Source organism: Ptychodera flava, chromosome 5 (genome assembly GCF_041260155.1).
Source record: "Ptychodera flava strain L36383 chromosome 5, AS_Pfla_20210202, whole genome shotgun sequence".
Lineage (NCBI taxonomy): Eukaryota > Metazoa > Hemichordata > Enteropneusta > Ptychoderidae > Ptychodera > Ptychodera flava.
This window is the reverse complement of record NC_091932.1, coordinates 33679858-33700511: the sequence shown is the minus strand read 5'-3', so window position 1 is coordinate 33700511 and position 20654 is coordinate 33679858. Positions and strand designations below refer to the sequence as shown.

At 39.7% G+C, this 20654-nt stretch overlaps 1 protein-coding gene across 1 annotated transcript; it reads right to left on the bottom strand.

Moving 5' to 3' along the window:
* Positions 1-3258: 3258 nt before the first annotated feature.
* LOC139133605 (nuclear receptor coactivator 6-like) lies at positions 3259-20323 on the bottom strand. Its single transcript, XM_070700343.1, has 4 exons — positions 20194-20323; positions 14540-14694; positions 7008-13307; positions 3259-6108 (listed from the first exon to the last, which is right to left on the bottom strand). The coding sequence occupies exons 2-4, from the start codon at positions 14661-14663 to the stop codon at positions 6047-6049; spliced, it is 6486 nt and encodes a 2161-aa protein (XP_070556444.1). The 5' UTR covers positions 14664-14694; positions 20194-20323; the 3' UTR covers positions 3259-6046.
* Positions 20324-20654: the final 331 nt, after the last annotated feature.

Below are 20654 nucleotides of genomic sequence, written 5' to 3'. Positions count from 1 at the left end.
AAATATTTAATAAACAGAATGACATTGCTTATGTGGTGATAAAGATTGTGTTACTAAGCTTTACTATCATTTTGTAGATCAAACTGGACTGAGATTTCTTTCCACATCTTGATATTTATCTTCATCCCAAGGCGTTGCAGTTCACAGCTGACGGTCCAACCCCTGAGGAAATGGAACCCTAAACTATCCCCCACAAGTGGTAACTAATTTGTCATATCATAATTTCAGTGCCCTGGAGTACTCAGAATATGGATAAAATATCAAAAATATTTGTTGTTTTACATTTTGATGGCCTAGTGGAAGAAGGCCATATAACTAATATTTTGTGGGTTAAAAGCAAGTTTTTACATATTTCAAATCTCTTTATTTACATATAGGTAATTTAAGGAAATGAAAAACAGCAAAGGGAAGCTCATAGTGCAATATCAGTATTAAAGTCTTCACTTGTGAAAGTCACAAATTACATCGTTTTTCACTTTTTTGCCTCTCATTGTCAATATCTTACAAATTTGAGTTCCATCCAGATCAGTTTGTACATGTAATTTTTTGGAAGAGTCATTGGCAGAAAGTGGACTTGCAAAAAATTGAACTTCATAGATATAAAACAGTACATACTCATGTAAATTATGTCCCTTGCAAGAATAGTTCAATAATCTCTGTTGTTTTAGCACAGCATGTATTCAATCAGCTTTGGTGAACTCTAGGGATGAAAATGTACATGAAAAATCAACCTTGACAAACCATTTGAGCACAGTCTTCCTTCCCGTATATTTGTATTTCTTGAAAGTCTTTATGCATATTTTGTTTATGACAGGTAACATTGTGATATGAAGTGTCATGATTATGAATTATACCTTTCTATGTCTTTCTCAGATACAGGGGAGCTTTTCAAGGTGCAAAAACTAAGCTGTGCAATTTCAACTCAAGATTTAGCAAGTTTTGAAAATTTTTAAGAGATTTTATTGTCAGCCAGTCTATCATTGTGTCTGGTGTGCTTTTGATAGTGTTTTTGCAATTTTATGCTCAAGGTGTACCAAGTTTTTTAGTTTTCTTTGAAATTTTCAAAAGATTTTTGTTGGTAGCCAAAGTCTATCATTGTGCTACAGGGCTCGAAATACTTTTTTTCAACCACTTGTCCACTGGACAAGTCAAAATAAAAAGTGCCTGTCCCAGTGAGAAAAGTACCTGTCCAAAATGGCATAATTTATTCTAAGAAACTATACTAATTTCAACTCACCTGAGACAATGTCCAGAGAAATTGAATGTCATTTTTAATTAGTTTGATAGGAAGTTTTTGACAGAACCAATGAGTGAATCTGGGAAAATTCAACAAACTCACGTCTGTATTGTATGCAAAATGGCGTAACAACGCCATCGGTGTCGAGATGGCTCTGAGAATCTCCCAATCTAAGAGATTTGAGACGTGACCTTAGATAAATCAACATGGCTGACTCCTGTAAACAGTGATTAGATATTATCGAACTTTCTTTTACTTTTTTCTGACAGGTAAATATCCAAATAATGATTTTCAAAATTTTAAAAGGTACATAAATTTAAACTTATGAATATTTGCTGTAGTCAATAGGTTGAAATACTGGTTGCAGGCTGAAAAAATCTACCTGTCAACTTGGACAAGTACTTTTCAAAACTACTTGTCCCAGGCCAAATTTTACTTGTCCGGGACAGGCAGACAGGTATTATTTCGAGCCTGGTGCTATGTATGTTTTTGACAGTGTTTCAAGCAGATACTTAAAAATATGGAAACTCAGAACACAGATTATATTGTCAAACATTGTTGTATTTTCCCCCACCGGGGGTTGACTGTTGTACTGCAGTTACTGCTGATATAGTGTGTATTGGTTAACCTTTGAGTGCTGTAATTTTTCACACCAAAATTTTAGTGTAACATTTTACCAAATGGACCTCACATTTCATTGGCTTAAGTTTTTCATCAAAACTGACAAAAATGTGAAAACAATTACTGGGATATATTTATCGAAGGCAACAAAAATTGACTTTGGTGCTGAAAAGGTTAATATGCTGGTATCTACTTTACCAGACATCAAAAGTGTTTTGTTATGCCATAAAGTTGTATTATGAGGCATATTATAAATCCTGTTATGTTGTTATTTCTGTGCTGTACTTAATTGTGACAAAATGATGTGAGATTGTCCTTCCCTTCATTTATATTTCCTTTTTATAACTTGGAACTGGTAATTTTGTAACCAAGCAAATACTCAATTTGATTGATTGTTTTTGTTAAAATAGTACAAGAATTAATGGTATTACGAGGACTGTTGTGTCTTCTATGCCACATTTCTTGGGTTTTAACATCTGAATGCTGTTGCATGTGTAAATAAGCGTTTTAATTCTACGGGGACTCAGCATGCAAAGGGTTACACTAACTTTTAAACCTCTGCGTGATGATGTGATTCCTTATATATATATCAAATGTAAATAATTAATTTAAATTTGAAATTTAAGTTATACATTTATGGTCAAACCAGAAATTTCATCATCATTATCTTATTAAATGTTAGTAGAATGAGAGAGAGTTTCAAGAGATCATCACTGTAGCATGCAGAGGCAGTGAGCATTTCATGGTGTGAAAAATAATCCAAACTATATTCAAACTTGTTGGGACTTGGTTCCTGTAAAGTTGCTTCTTTTATTTCAAGTGAAAAGCTTGTTTGGAAAATTTACTTTGTGTTTTATCAGTATGTGATTTGATGATTTGATATTGATAAGATGAACTTTATTGAATCCAGTAAATATTTGAATTACGGTATGTTTCCACCAGACTTTATGAAAGCATCTGGTCAAAAAACCAGCATTAATTCAATAAATTAATTTTTACTGCAAAAAAGTCAAATTTTTCATTATTGTACATGCATACATAGACAGTGACAATATGTGCCCATTCATTGCATTTACTTGGCAAATATTCCATGTGGCATTGGAAACCCATCCAACAGGTTGGTTCACATCCCCCTTCACTACCATGGTATGATCCAAACCCATCGTTGTCAAATGATGATTGTGGACCTGTTTACAGGAAATTGGAGGGTGAACAGGTGAGAATTTGGCAATGAGAAGTCAACATTGACAGTAGAAATCCTCTTAACTACTTACACCTGTGAAGAAAACTTCCTCTTTTATGACAGCAAAAATTGGGCATCAGCAATGAGCATTCATGTAAATCTTATACCAGTAGTATTACACAGGATTATTATGTAAATAATGACAAACACACACAACTTTTCTACAGTAGATACTGTTTAATCGTGTTCTCTCTGCGTTTAAAACAATAGAATTTCAAGTATACAACAGGCTGTTTTATTCATACACAGTACCAAATTAAAAACTCACTCTAATATATCTCTCTTTTTAAAGTGTCTAAACGAGATTTTGCATGACTAAGTACAAATTAAATTCTCAGACATTTTTTTTATTCTACATTTTTTAATAACATGCACAAAGACTGCCCAGAACACTGTCTGGATATTTTTTTTTTTTTGTTTTCAATTATTTTTCTGACCTTTCTCTTCTATCAATATTGATTTTTCTTCCTCGCATGGCAGGAAGAAGATATGTTAGTGACGTTGGCTTATACTGTTGTATACACATATGTCCATGTGTTCAAAACGGGGATGACAAAACGAAAAAGGTACAGTATGTTGATCAGTTTCCTAACACAACTGAACTACGAGTGGCAACACAGTGAGTCTCTGATTTTTCAATACCACATATAAATTTTTTAATAACATTATTATCATGAAATTTTTTCAAATTCAGGTCTGTGTTTGTATTTGAAACATTATTTTGAGTTAAACAGATGAAACTTTGCCCTCCAAAACAAATTCCTTATGCCATAAAACATCTGCAGTTGTTACGCCTTTGATAACTTCCAAACATAAAACGTGAAGTATCAGTTACACACTGCAGTCAGAGACAATAATGTTCCGATTTCCCTGTTCAGGGTCTACAATCCTATCGATAACAAGTTGTGTCATGTTTTTACTCGTCTCTTGTCTATGCAGAATTCATGTTACAAACAACTCTGCTTGCTATCAAGCCTCACATTTTTTTTTCAAAAAAATATTAATTTCTGATGAAGAAAGAACATCATTGGATGTGCACTCTGTTGCCAGCACGTGAGGTCAGTTGTTCTTTTGGAATACAAATCATTGATCACAAAGAATTCAATAAAACACACCAAACATAGATTTTGGGTTGCAACAAATAATTAACCATAACATACATGATATTTGTGAAAATGCAGCACTTTTTTCCATTAAAAGACTCACATATATGGTTTCATTTATAGTCTATACTTCATGTTATACCCTTTCACCACAATGGTTCAACCCAAACCTATTGTCATCAATGGTCATTGCGGGTCTGTTTACAGGAAATAGGGGTGAACATGTCAATTTACATGTTGTGTGTTTTCACCACATTGGTGAAAATTATATTAGCCCAAGGAGTACAAATATGGTGATATATGTGTCAATTACACTGTCCCATGAGTAAAAATATGAGATACTTGTCAATTTCACTTCCATTGCAATTTCGCATCTGTTACTCGTACATGTATGTATTGCAAGTCTGTTACGTAAACAACAACATTATATTGTCGGGATAGGTATTCTGGTGAACAAAATTTCACATGCACAGGTTATATGGCAAACTGGGGAACGTGTATAACACAGACAGAACACACTTCAGTCTACACCAGAGACTATTTTGTATACAGGGGATCAGGCCTAACATGACACTTCCTCTGAGTGACATTTTCCAAAAATTTTAACTTCTCAAAATTGTTTACATTTTGAGATCAGGTACTGTACCCAGGCTGAATTTACTTCCTAGTACCTACTTGCCGCCTACACACATAGCCAGTGTGCTATGAACTTTAACGGAGGACTGCTAGCCATCATCATAGGACTCTAACTCACTTGTTCTCTTTGAATACCAAGAATTTACATGAGCCATCAATTGGCATAGCAACAGCGAATGAGTTTCTTATTGATTCAGAGTTCAGAAATTTTGCGGACCAATATGATAGAGGGCGCTCTAATCAGAAATTACAAAGATTTCTACACCAAGCTGTGTTAGCCCTGACCATACGTGAATGAAATGCTACAATTCTTTGCTGGCTTTCAGTTGACTTGAACACTACCTCTGAAATAACATCGATAATAGAAGCTAGACTGTCTACGGAAACAGCAAATAAAACAAACTTATTTGAGGAGCTTTTGTTAAAAAAAGCATATGACAGCAAATTTTCATGTTATGTATACAAAAGGTAACCCTTTCTCAATCTCTTCTCCAACTTAAAGAAACTAAAACAGTTTTATGTACAGTCTCTGTCGATGTATATCATGTGCCTTCTATTCTTGTACAAAAACCTATGTGATCACAGAGACATATATGGATATCTGATCTCAGTCTGTACTTCAAAGTAAAACTAACAATTTTGTAGTCAGTGAGTTGGTGCACTATGAGTATCAAAATGAGTCTGCAGATATAACCCTGTATTATGACAATCTGACGAGTCAAACATTTTTTTTTAAAACCCCATATGATACAGGAAAAGTCCTGTGAACTGTTATATTTCAATTTCTTTGATGTAATAGGTACTTAGATCGAGTTTTCTACTACTGACATCACATCCTGTTATCTTGAGAAGCTGCAAGCCACATGAGGAGTACTCGTGTGTGTGTCTCACCAATCTGATAATAATATATTCTTGCCGTTTGAAGAGGATAAGAAATTGAAAACTGACTAACGCTGAGATGTAGAAGCATCATGTCGCATCAATGACTCCCTGCCTGAATGCATTACAAACAGAGAAATTACGTATGCTGTAGAAAATACACATATACAAAAGTCAACAATTCTCTGACGATGATATATTCAGTCAAATATCCAAACTTTGTGAATATCACATATGTTTGGTTTTGGTAATTTACATGAGCTGAAGGTCTGTACGAAAGATATGTCCATCCCACTATGTAAACTGGCAGATGAGCTAAGAGTGATATCACGGTTTGGTTTCCTTTGAGCGTCTTCTCTTCTGGGGTGGTGGGAGCGGATCACAAATATCTACATAGAGAGAAAAAGAGGTATTTTGTCATCAGCTGGCCTAATCATGAAAATGAGAAAAAAAATTCATGGAGATTAGAAAAAAAATTACTTGAAAGTTCTGGTTAATCAAAAACAAATGCCAGCATAATGTACACTACTGTACAAATACTGACCTTACAAACATGCTTATTACTGATATTACAGGTTTCCTAACTGTGAATTTTTGCTATATTTTCTGCAATTATTGCTTAGTTTGTGTAATGCAACTTCTTGTACTACTCAAAAACACATTGAAATGCTGTCATATAGCTTGTCGACACAGCCTGTCTTGTTTGCAATTTCTAATGAGACGTACTATTGATGAATGAATTCCAGTCCAGACTAAAATTCATTTGTCAACAACGACACTGCATATCCCCACATGTGTTATATTTATAAAGTACAAGTGCTTTGTATGGCAATGTACTTACAAGGTGGAAACAAAATGTGCTTGTTTTCTAGAACAAAAGTTATAGTACCTTAATGTACTGGAGGTTACTTTTGTCTTTGTGACTTCACTGACTTTCAGCCATGCTGCTAAACTGACATCGCTGAATTCAGCTATGCTTACCTATAGGATGGGGATAGCAGTTGTCTTCCATACTTGCCGAGTGTACAAGACATTCAATAGTTCCCTATTTAGTCATGTGTACAAATAGTTTCAGCCTTAAGCAAAGTTTGTTTAGAAAATGCAGGAATTGGCATGAGTTAGAGGGTGGGAAAATTTTGCATGGTTAAGAGTTGGCACAAAGATTTTTCCCACATTAGTCTACCTGCAAGTTTCAGTACGCATGCCATGAAAATATATCAAAAGAAAATTGAGACAGAATGCCCTTTGATTATCATTCGGTAAAAATCTCAGAGTACAAATATCTTACCTCCTCCACTTGATCTTGTTGTTCGTTTCCTTGGAGGTGACGAAGGAGATGCATCTCTCTGACCACGCCCTCTCCGCGCAGGAGACCCCCTCCCACCCTCACTGGGAGATCGCCTTCCTCCTCTCCTTCCACGTCCCACCCCTCTACGCACCGGGGTGTCAAATTTCAATGGGAAATCCTCCGTGCTTTCAACTTTTTCTTTCTCTTCCTCATTATCCGTGCTTTCTGTCTTCTTGCTGTCAGCGTCTTCATGACTTTCACTGTCTTTCTTCTCTCTACCGCCTTTGGTGGTGCTGTCATCTTGTTCCTTGACAGTGTCACAACTGTCATTCTTTTTATCATCTGTCGTCACATTCTCTGTTTCCTTAGGTTGGCCAGCTTGGACATTGCGTGTGTCTGATTTCTGTTTACTCTCTCCCGACTCACACACAGTGGTGTCTGCTTTAGTACTGGTATTTGTAACTGCTGTAGTGGTCTCCGACACCACAGACTCTTCAGGCACAGTTTTCACAGTGTCATTCACAACAGGTTGTGCCTCGCTTTCAGATACACCGGCATTTTCCAAGCCCAACGCTTTCGCTGCCGGCCCCTCTACGTGATCCTCCTCACGTTTTCGCTTGGCACTGCCTGACTGATTTTGAACTTCCACTGGAGCATTTGAGTTCTGTTCTTGCACTTTCTGTTCAGTTTCTGCACTACTTGGATCAGGACTGTCTGATTTTGCAGCTGCTACAGTTTCACTGTCTGTTGAAATACTTTCTGAAGTACTGCCCTTAGTAATCACATCTTGTCCTTGAGTTTCAGCCATACTTTTACTATCAGCAACAACCGTCTTGCCATCATCTTTACAAGATGATGCGGCACTTGTTACTGCAGCTAATGTTCCTTCATCTTTGCCAGAACTCCCTTCTTTATCAGCCTTGAGTTCCGTTTCTTTTGAATCTTCAGAACTTTCTGCTTTGTCACTGATGTCTTCCTGCTGTTGTTCTTTACTTTTCTTACTCTCCAATGTCGGCGTACTGTCAGGCGTGTCCTCCGTGGCTTTGTCATTCTCTTTTGTGGTTACACCCTCAGTCACTGCATCAACAGCAGTATCAACATTTGCATTAGGTGAAGCGTCCTCAGATCTGGAAGTTGTAGACTTGGTATCTGATGATTCCACACCCTTCTCCTTGCATGGAGTGGCATCGATATTGTCTTTTTCAGTTTGATCAACTTTATCATCACTTTTACCCTCACTGTTGTCAGATTCAGCCTGATCATGAGACGAAACATCAGACTGTTCCTGAGCAACGCTTTCAGCCTTCTCTTCCTGAGTCTGAGTAACTTCCTGTCCGGAAGAATCTGCTTCCGCTGTGTCGGTTACATCTGTCTTCATGCCTTCTCCTTGTTGGCTGTCCCTTTGAGCGGTGACATTTGAACTTGACGCTGAATTACCAGCAGTACTTTCTGTGTCTCTGATAATCCCACTTTTCTGGGGTTTGTCAGGGAATTGTTCCCGATCTAGCATATTGAACTGTATATGGGCAGTTTCAACAGTCCTTATGATTGCCTTCAGTTCTGGCATCAATTCACTTTTATCGTCAGTTTTTGCAGGCTCAGGTTTGGGAAAAGTTTCCTTCACGTTTGTATCAGCTGGAGGTGAAATCCTCGGAACAGGTAGTTGAGGTCCAGCGTTTCTCTTTTCATCCTCAACTTCCTTGATCATCTGCACCAAGAGGTCGCTGCACTTTGATTGCACATTTTCTGCTTTTGCCGGACTCTCCGGCTGAACCGGAACTGTTTTCTGCAAATCTTCACTGACAGTTGGCAAGTCTGTTTTCTTACTCAAGTCAATTACACTGGCCTCAGCTGTAGAATTGTCCTCACCTGTCTGTGTATCCAACATCTTATCTGCACTCTCCCTTCCTTTGTCAGATTCCGACGTTGACGGCTTTTCCTCCTCATTCCCTTCAGCTGTTAAACTGGAGAGATCGTCCTTTTCTTTGACTTCCTTTGCATCCTTATCCTCTCTATCAGCTGCCATACTGTCAGTGTTACCTGTGGAACATTCCTTTTCCTCTGCAATTTCAAGTGGCACACTTGCAGCACTGGTTGATGCTGACTTCGGCTTTTCAGACTCGTGATCTTTCAAGGATTCTGCACGAGTTCGATCACCACTGCTCAAGTCTATGGCCTGCTCCTTTTCACTGTCTTTGAGATCAGCCTGAACTTTTTCCGCCTCATCTTTGGCTTCATCACCTACAGCTTCTTTCCTGACTGATACATCCTCTTGTTTTTGAGAAGTTTCATTATCTTTAACACTTAATTCTGCAGGGGTAGCCGTCTCCACACTTTGATTTTTATTCTCAGAGTCCTCCGTTTTCTCCCCTGCATCCTTATCAGTGCTGGGTGCTGTCTGTGGCATGATCATTTCAGCTGTGCTTTTTTCAGCGTTTTCAAAATCACTCTCTGCAGGGTCTTTTGCTTTCAGATTCTGACTTGAGTCTGCAGCAAGACTTTGCTTTACTGACACACTCTCCCTCACATTCTTGTCAGAGTCGCTGCAAACATCCTCTGAATTTGATGGTTTACTCTCGGCAATGTTCTCTAAACTCTTTACATCATCTTTGATGCCTGTTGGCGACTCATCCTCCTTTGGATATTCAGTACTCTGTTTCATTTCAGTCTCTTTGTCAGGAGAGCAGCTGTCTGAAGCATTTGTTTCTTTATCTTCTTTATTCCCCTGTGTGGGCTCCTCAGACTTGTCGACCTTGGCAATGGGCTGGTCACTGACAATGTTCTCATTGCTGGGTGGAGTGTCCTTCTTAGGTTGATGCGTTTCTGCCCCCATTTGCTCTGATGTCTGTTCTTGGTTTTGGTCCACCTTTTGCTGCTGTGTATCTTTTCCTGTCGATATATCAGTACTATCTGCATTTTCTGTTGGCACTTTTGGTTGTAGAACCTGGGTCCTCTCAGGTTCACTAAGGCTGAATGGTAACGTGGGAGATGTTTGCATGTCTGGCACGCCAGGGGAATGTCCAACATTTGGCAGAGGGGGAGACTGTCCCACTTGGGGCAATGGAGGAGACTGACCCATTTGGGTAGTTGGCGGTGACTGCCCTGTCTGAGAAAAGGGAGGAAATTGAATCTGGGGTAATGTGGGAGACGGTCCTGCATTAGGCATTGTAGGGGACTGTCCCGCTTGGGGTAAAGGAGGGGATGTCTGGCCTGGAATGGGTAACACGGGTGACTTCTTCACATGACGCTGAGGAGATGTCTGTCCTGACTGTGGCGATGGAGGAGACTGTCCTGTGTGTCGAAGTGGAGATCGTGGCCTTCCAGCGGGCTGTGGAGTAAACTGGTCTGCTGATGGCAGCAGGGGACTGCGCTGGGTAATTGGTGACTTGGATGGCTGTCCCTTATGCGACAATGGTATTGGCTTTGCTGTCTGCTGTGCTGGGGAAGATTGGCCAATGAGAGGTATCAGAGGAGGATGACCGGCAAGCTGCGGGAATGGCTGTCCTTCACTTGGTGTCAAAGGCGGCTGTCCACTCAATGGCGGAGATTCCCTTGACTGAGAAAATGATGGCGACTTTCTTACCGGATTGAGAAGAGGTGACTTTCTGGCATGAGATAGCGGAGGTGACTTCCGTGCTTGGTACAATGGAGGTGACCTTCCTGTGAAGGACATTGGAGGGGATCTCCCAGCTTTACTGGATGGAGGGGACTTTCCAACTTGTGGCAACAGGGGAGACTTTCCAAAATGGGACAGGAGATGAGGTTTTCCTGTCTGTGGCATGTGTGAAGCTTTCCCGGGATGGGCTGACAACAGGTGCATTTGTTCATTCTGATGTCGCTGAGACATTCCTAATTGATCCGACTGAAGCTCAGTCTTAAGTTTACTCTGTGGAGTCTGCAAAAGTGAGTCTCTGTTGCCAAATGCCCTGGATGAAAGTATCTTTTCTCTCTGCTTCTCAAAGTCAGCCTCTGAAAACTTGGAAGGCATCTGGGGCATCTGTTGCTGTACCCCTTCTGCAAGTTGTCGGACAAACTGTGATAGATTGAGTTGATCTGTTGGCATTGAGAACATTCCCGAGAGATTGTCTAGATTCCCAGCTGATCCTTGTTTGCCGGTGAACCATGGATTGGGAGGCAGTCTGGTACCAGGTCCCTGTGCTGGCGACTTTTGCTGGAGTTGTTTTTGTTGATATTTTGGCTGCTTCTGTTGATGCTGTTTCTGTTGCTGCGGTTGAGGTTTGTGCGGTGGCAAAAGTAGCTGTTGCATTGCTTCCTTCACTTGCTGCTCTGGCAGCTTCGGCTGTTCTTCTTTCTGTGCTGCTGGCTGTGGTTGTTGATTCTGCGATTGCTTCGACAATGCCGCTTCTTTCTTGAGAGACTCTTCTTGGGCTGGTGCCTCGGTCTTCTGAGGCTGTGGAACATTTTGCTTCTTCAGAACCTGCATCTGCTGTTTGGCCTGCTCCTCCTGATCTGGCTTTTGTCCCTGGTTCTGTGGAGCAGACTTTTTTCTCTTGTCAGGCTGCTTTTGTGGTCGCTGACTGAGTTGTTGGTCCTGCTGCTGCTGAGTCAATGGATTGAGTTGTTCATGTTGTTGTTGTTGTTGTTGTTGCTGTTGTTGTTGTTGTTGTTGCATGGGCTTATTGTCATGTTGCTGGCCGCTCTGCTGTACCTGAGGTGTTTCACTGGGTTGAGCAGTTGCTTTCATCTGTTCTTTTGGCAATTGCTGTCCCAGTTCCGACATATCCTGGTCTCTGGGAGAGTTCTTGTTGAGTTCAGCTGTGGGGGTGTGTTCGCGAAGCAGCTGTTGTGCCATCAGGTTCAAAGGTTGTTCCTCTGACATTGGAGGTCTGAAAGACGTGAAAGGATGCTCCTTGGAAAGCTGCTGTGCGATAGAGTGCACTTGCTGTTCCTTTGTCGGCTGTCTCATTTGCGGCAGTTGTTCTTTTGGCAGTTGCTGTCCAAATGGAGGAAACGGTTGCTGCTGAGGGTGCTGCAAATGACCAAAATGTTGCTGCTGCAGAGCATGCTGCTGCTGCTGCTGTTGTTGTTGTTGTTGAAGTCCATGCTGGTGCATCTGAGCCTCATGCATCTGCTGCTGTTGCTGCAAATGTTGCTGCAGTTGGGAATGTTGCTGCTGGGCATGGATGTTTCCCTGCTGCTGCATTAGCTGTTGTTGGAATGCCTGCTGCAGTTGCTGAGACTGCCTCTGTGGCTGTGGTAGTGGTGGTGGTGGTGGTGGTTGCTGTTGATGTTGCTGTTGTTGTTGTTGCTGCTGCTCTTGGGCTTGCTGCTGCTGTTGTTGTTGCTGTTGTTTTTGGATATTATGCATCATCTGCAGTTGCTGCATCAGCTGTATATGCTGCTGGTCTTGGTTTTGAAACGGAGGCATCCCAAACGGTGGTGGTTCCTGCGGATGTTGATGATCCTGTTGATTCTGTTGTTGCTGCTGCTGCTGCTGCTGTTGCTGTCTCTGTTGATGCTGATGGAGTTGTATGAAATGCTCTTGAAGTTGGGCATGGGTAACACCAATGTCTCCATCGTCAGATTTTGTCATGGGCGGCGTGGTCTTCCCAGTGAGAGTAGAAAACGGAAACTGAGTAGCTGAGATGTCACTTTGCAGAAGATTGACAAGCAGGGGACTTGTTAGTGTCACATCATGTCTTTTTAAGTTACTGTTGTTATTTGCAGCATTATTGTTGGGTTTGTTCATTGGATCTATGAATGGGAATCGATTCCCTGATGCCATACCAATGTTCTCAAGAGAAAGTCCAGCAAGGTTCAAATTGGGCGGTCTGTTTCTCTCTGGTATGTTGTTTGACATTAGCTGATCTGGCATCATCCCGTGGGCTGGCTCTTGCACAAATCTTGGCATGTCTTGGGGTAACGTTCCAGGCTTTCCTGTACTAGGGGCTGCAGCTTCAACTGCCGTCGCTGCGGCTTTCTTTCGCCTGACTCTTTTCTTCTTGGGTGGTTTTTCAGGCTGTGGTGGGAGCTGAGTTGGATGTTGGGGACCTAGCTGGGGCATAGCAGGAGGCCCACTGAACGGTCCAGGCTGGCTCATTGGTGGCAGTGGTGGCGCTGTGCGAAATGTAATCTCATGCGTCCTATTGTCTTTGGACACAGTGAGGTGGATGACATCGTTGCCCTCTATCTGTACTGACAATATTCCTAATTCTCTCAAAGACTGATGTCCACTCCTTGCCAGTTCTTGGAGGCGATGGGCAGCCTCTTTAGGCACGTTGAAAGTGACTCTGATGCTGTTCCATGGTTCTATTTTCTTGATGCACAATTCTTTTTTGTCTGTGAGAAAAGAATACATGTACAAGGATGTTATGATCAACAATTGCCATACCTCAAAATTCACACAGTGATGTCAATTGCATGATAAAACTGAAGGGGGTATGTACGTGTTCAGTACAACAGGGTGTACATTTGTAAATGGTACTATCATCACTGTATATTCAGAGTTCAAAGGTGTCAGTTCATCAACAGAGCTTCAGTAAACCTAGATTTTTCAGTGGTCACTATGATAAAATACTATATATAACATTTTGGTACGCGTCAATGGAACAAAAAGCAGAACCTCTCCTGGGTGTTTTATAATTCAAATAATAATTGTCCCTCCAGAGACATGGCTTTTGTTGACTGTTCATGCATTCAATGCCACTGTTGGAAATGAATCTGAAAAATATATTTTTGTTGTTTCTCTTGTCAGTGAATGCAGCAATGGTGAAGGAACATCAGTGTATAGTGAGACACTTGAATTGAAATACACGCCCTAAACATGCAAAATTCATTATTTTTTAACTTTTATGTTTTTGATATTACCATTAATCTTTCAAAAGGTTGCTACACTTTAAAATTTTTTTTCTTCGCTATTTTGTTTTTAATGTCAACTACAGCTCCTTATTCTACTCCCTGGAACATGTTAAGATGCATAGAATTTAGCTTGCCAGCTCACCCTGTACATTTGTGAACTGCATTGTTATTGTTGACAAGTAAATTCTTTGTCCGGACAAGAATTCAAGTGTAAACAATAACGGTGCACTTTACAATCATGTAGACACTGTTGATAGGCTAAATAGCGGGTGTTTCGCATTCTTTTGGGGGTTAAACAAGAACTTGCAATTGATACAAAAAATGAAAATGGTGAAAAATATCACCAAATATTGCAGCTACTGAATCTTTAAAGGTATACAGTCACCTGTAATCTAAATATGCCCATATATGGTCAAAGGGGCGTTCCTTGGTATTCAAAATGCCCATATGAGGGCGCTGTTTTTAAAAAGCTGCCATCCGCTTAAAATCTGTGATTGGTTAGATTTTCTCTTTCCATGGCAACTGTGGCAAAATTGGAACAGGTGACAGTATACCTTTAAACACTTGTAGGATATATAGAATGCAGGACCTAGCCAACTGGAATTGGTATATGGTGGCCTGTTGATTATTAAGTGGGTTTGCTCTCCATCACATACACAACATGAAAATTTGACCACAGCATTGATGGAATTGAACTATATATTGTTTCTTACCTTGGTCCAATAGATGGCTCAATTCAGCTTTAATGGTCAGAAGATGAATTGATAAGTTTGGATCATCAATATCACCCTTACAAGTCATTACCAACTCCATACTTGAGTCGACTGATTGTGCCATCTTGCTCTTTGGGATAAAAACTTCTATAAAACTGAAAAAAAAAAAAAATTCTAGTAAGTACTACATTCTTTATCACAGAAATGCTCAAAATGCCAGTAGCAGTACTAACTAACAATTACAAAAAACCTTGTGATGAGCAGATTCACCGGTTGTCTGAACTTGTAAGATCGGATACCTTACTGGAAAACAAATGTTTTTTTTTCATTTTGGTCAATCTCTAGGAACAACAACTACCACTTCAGCATTGCTTCATCATGATAGGCATTGATTCAAGGATGACAGGTAGCGATGTCCTGGCAGCATTCCTTTAATGCTTGTACATCGCAAGGACAAAAGTTCAGTAGTATCAACGACCTTAAAAAAATAATCCCCCCAGTTGTACCATGTCAGTAGAAAGGAGGAACTTAGTTACAACTTTCCTGGTCAGAATATTGTTAATTCTTCTAGAAGATTGAAAATGAATTAAATTTTCTTAGGTTATGTTGGTTCAATGACCCAAACACTAAAAGATCTCCAATATTTGTAAAAAAGCCAACTTACAGAACAACTTCAACAAGGCACCTGAAAAATACATGATTAGCAGGAACTAAATTTGGGTACTGTTTCCTGATGATACCATATTTAGATCTAGGTGACCGACGACAGGAATTTAAATGTGTTTGATAGTACAGTAAAACATGTTATGAAACCACCAGGTGTAAACAGGAAATGCAATATAAGCTATTAATATATGTGTAGCGTGATACCAGAAACAAATTTGACAATGCTGTGAAACCTTCCATTATGCCATGGTTGAGTCTAAAAACAAACTGAAATTTTGATGTTACACCACATTCAGTCAACAGGGTTGTAGACAATGGCCGGCAGCCAGCGAAAAAAAAAACAGCTGTCAGCTAAAATTTGCCGGCTGTGAGATTTAGTTTAAGTTAAAAATCAGGACATTTTGCAGAAACTTGATGTGCACGTACACTACTTGTAACCACCTGCACTTTTATTTTTGCCACCTGTAACCAAAATGTTCTACATCCCTGGTCAATGAAGTTAAATCATGGATGTATTTTTTACATCCATGGTTAAATCTACTCAGATGCCCTGTTTTTTCACCATTTCTATCATACTGAACACTTCTAATGGGAGAAACATCAACATATCCGTCCAGTAGGGTACATTGCCCAGAGAATCTTGTTGGTCAAATTTACATGTCTCCTATAAACTTACTCTCTTTTGCAGTCTGTACATTGAATGAAATAAAGCCAACCAAACTTGTGGATGTGCAGTACATTCAATACCATTTAACTGATTTGATTTTTAAATACTTCTATTGTCACTGTGTTAGGAGCATGACATGCTCAGTATAGATTCAGCGAATCTTGCAGGTTTGAGACAAATCATCTTTTCAAAAGTACATGCTAACTTACTAATTCATTCGAGACTTGGAAAAAAATCTTGATAATGGAAAAACATATTCTAGGATTCAAAAGTACAAGTAGGAAGAGGAAACACCACAACATCCTTGTTTGGCCCAATGAGTACCTGGGAAAACTTTGTCTTTGAAACCCCCTGGCAAAGACATAGGGAATGAAAACTTTGGCCCCATTAGACTTGGTTCAAGTCGGTGAATTTTAAAAAAAATAAAATCATTTATAATAGTTTCTCTTGTGTCTCTCCTATTTCGTACAAACCTATCCGGAATTTGGCAGCTCACGCCAGGTTTTCCCAGCGATTGAATGCGTCACGTTGAGTCTGCGCAGTAGTGAGTTAGTTTCTGCCGGGTGAAACTCCGCTGTATAGCGTTCACTCCACTCATCGCGTTCACCCTACTCATCGCGTCCACTCACGCGCGCGTTTCACATGAGAGCAAAATACAAATCATTGCGTTCACTCCACTCAAACATTCACAAATCACAGACTTGAATGAAAACTTTGGCCCCATCTAAAGCTACATGTCAATATCATCACTGGGTAAACATCCCCATTGCACAGAACTATCTTCTAGATAAAATGCCCTAACATTACTATACACCAACACACTAAACCTCTGTTCTCTACTGTACACCATACTGTGAATACGAAACCATACAGTGTCATTTACACCAAATGTTATCGGTCAGTAGGTGTACATAAGCATGGCTATTTGTAATACAAATGCCTGATTTTGTCTTCTGGCCTGCTTCTTTACACAAGATGGTTCTAACTGTTGGCTCCACATTTTCTTATACGATGCATTGGCCTGTATTATTCCTTTTCAGTTAAAAAATTAAAAAAGATCTCTGCTTTCAATATTCACCTTGCAAGCCAATTTCATTGTTGAAACAATGAAACTACAACAAAATATTGATCTTGGATTTCTGTGATAGTTTCAAAAGCCCACGGTAAAGAGCAGTGGTCCATAGGGTCCATTTTTTATTTGGTGGTTCAAAATAAAAAACTGAAGATTTTTGAACTCAAACAGTATATTTTCTTGAACCCTAGAATGTGTAAACATTAAGATGACTAGTCTATATCTTATGATTTTTTTTGCCTACCAAACACAGTACAAAATTTGTTATGGCCAAACTATGGCAGAGAAAAGGTTAGGCCTTTCCTGTTCTTTCTTCCAAGGAGGAACAATTACACCTAACAAACATCAAAAGAATATACACTTTGATGAATTTACAAGTCACATTTTACACGCAAGTATGGTTTCATATGTCAGTGCATTGCATTCATGTCGATACTTAACTATGTCAGTTTAATTTCAATACTTCAACAATTAAACATTGGGAATAGGACTGCTTTGTACATGAATTTGAAATATTTTGTGGCTATTCTTGGCATATATTGAAAAGCACATTAGCTGTGTACAGAGACCTGCCTGTTTATAGCTTCACCTAGCCTCTCTGGAGGCAGTGTAAAAATGCTGGTAACATGTCGCCCTTGATGAAGTATTGAGACAGGCAGCCAGGTATGGCCATAAAAGTCAAAACATGAATCATTGGCAATCAGCTCTAGTGGGCAATGCAAGAGTGATGAAAACTACAATTTTTGAAACAAAAGTCATCGTTGATGACACAGTCCCCGCTTGTCCATTTGTTATAATCTTTGGTGTCTAGGTAGCTGTGGTCTAGGTCGCTGTGGAATGACATTGATGCAACGGGTGCATCAGGCCTGTGACTTGCATAATAAGTAATCTGAGGAACGTTCAATAAATGACTCATCTCTGCCGGTAATGACCACTGAAGGAACTTTTGATTACATCACACATAACGATGCCCTCACTGCCTCTAGTGTCATGACGGCACATACTATACACATGGTTTGGTGGAATTTCGAAATGCTATGGGATTGGGTATGTTGTTGTAATCAGCCATCAGCCATTTCTGATCATATAATGAAACAATTTAATGTGCACAAGAATGCAGCCATAGTATTTTATCTTCGTATCACGTTTGAACAAAATCAGTCCATCGAGGGACAGTGACCTATGTTTATGTTTCAAAGACATAAAAAAATCACACCAAAATTGAAATCAAATGGCTGTCTATTGACCATATGGATCATAGCACAAAATTAGTAGACATGCATATGTATGCCATAGTACTTTATCTATTTGTACCAAGTCTCAACAACATTGGTTAAGGAATATTTGCATATGATTAAGCCTCAAAGACATGAAAAAATCCAAAAAAGACCATTGGGCAGAGATATTGGAAAAAAATTTACAATCTGGCAGCCATATTGGAACATGTCACGAAGTAAATTTACATGTATGCCATAGTGCTTGATCTTTGTGCCAAGTTTGGACAAAATGGGTGTAATGACCTTTGAATTATGCTTCAAAGACATGCAAAATTCCAACAAAATGGCAGTTCTGCAGCATATTGGATCCTATCGCAAGGTTAATTGATACATGCATATGCATGCCATAGTACGTGCTTTGCCTTTGTGCCAAGTTGAACAAAATCGGTTCAAGGATGTTTGAGTTACGGTTCAAAGACATGAAAAAATCACAAAAAAATGGCCACCTGTCAGCCATATTGGATCATTTCACAAAATAAATTGGTTGTTCATATGAAGGGCATACTGTTTTGCTTTTGTGCCAAATTTGAACAGAATCGGTTCAAGAATGTCTGAGTTATGGTCCATAGACATGAAAAATCGCAACAAAATGGCCGCCTCATGCCCATATTGGATCGTATCGCAATATAATTTGACATGCATGTGTAGGCCATAGTGTATGCCTTTGTGCCAAGTTTGAACAGAATCAGTTCGAGGATGTTTGAGTTATGGTTCAAAGACACGAAAAATCGCAAACAAAATGGCCGCCTCGCGGCCATATTGGATCGTATCGCAAACTATTTGACATGCACATGTAGGCCATAGTGTTATGCCTTTGTGCCAAGTTTGAACAGAATCTGTTCAAGGATGTCTGAGTTATGGTCCAAAGACATGAAAAATCGCAACAAAATGGCCGCCTCGCGCCCATATTGGATTATATCGCTAAATTATTTGACATGGATATGAAAGCCATAGTGTTATGCCTTTGTGCCAAGTTTGAACATAATCTGTTCAAGGATGTCTGAGTTATGGTCCAAAGACATGAAAAATTGCAACAAAATGGCCGCCTCGCGGCCAAATTCGATCGTATCACAAAATAAATCGACGTGCATCTGTAGGTCATAGTGCTATGCCTTTGTGCCAAGTTTGAACGAAATTGGTTCAGCAGTGTCTGAGAAACTGTTGATGACGGACGGACGGACGGACGGACGGACGGACGGACGGACGCACAGACGGGACCCAATCTATAAGTCCCCGCCGGACTTCGTCCGCGGGGACTAAAAAGCCTTCCCATCACTATGATAGTATGAAATTTTATCAAACAGTGTATTTAGGAAAGGACATGATATTTTTTTTTCCTTTTTGGCCGGATTGTTGACAAATCTACATCACGATGATGGTTCACTATGACGGTTGTTTAGAAATGGATTTATCATAAAAGAATATACTTCTCTGGTACAGTGGTATAAAATTGAAACTCATCTCTTGACAAACAGAAAACAAATTTTACAGTGCATAATAATTCATAGAGAATTCTTAAAATGTGTTCGACGATAATGAGTAGTTCAAAACATAATGATGAAACAAGTGACAGCCACAGGGACTGTAATATACTAATAAAGGCCCTCCCTTTGTGCAAGTTCTCACATATCTATTGTGAATATGTTGGCTTACATGCGCAAAAGCAAAACAAAAGGTAGGTGACCCAGTATGTCCCCAGATCAACCCCGAAAAGCCAGAATGTCAAGCATTCTACGATACATCACCTACTCTCTACATATGTTATCTGCAATAAGTTCCCTGGAATCGATCTGATTCAAATGAATGAGACTCACGAGTAAATGCAGGCCACGATTCACACAGGACATATGGCAACCCTGGCATGTTGCATACGGATCATCATATTTGTTATTGGGTACGCGGAAATTGCGTATCTCTTCATTTTAGGGAGGGTGCAAATATCTTGCAAGAACTAAGAACACATATCAGTTACCTCTTTCTTTTAAAAACCTGTAAAGGCGTCACATCTAACGACGAGCAGCGGTGGGACAATACATTGCTGATCGGTCTACCTTTTCAATTTTTCCGACGCGTCCGCCATTTGCAAAAGTTGGTCTGCACATGCGCACTCCAGAAAATTGGCGGCTCAGGCGACATCGCTTGAGGTTCAGACACAGACGAAATTCAATAAAGTTTACGTCTGGCTGTTCGTTCTGAAAAATTTGGTACAAACTACAATCCCTAGATTTGATGATATTACATCTAGATTTTCTTTTTCTTTCTCAAAAGGCTAATCATATCTGAAAGTACATCTCATTTTGCATAATAATCGGGTTATCATTCTTTTGATATCCATATACCTCCCTTTTGAAGGCAAAAGGGTACAAATTTAAATGTTGTCAAACATCTTTAGACTTGTCTGTGTGTATTTTATGAATCAATCAATCAATCAAT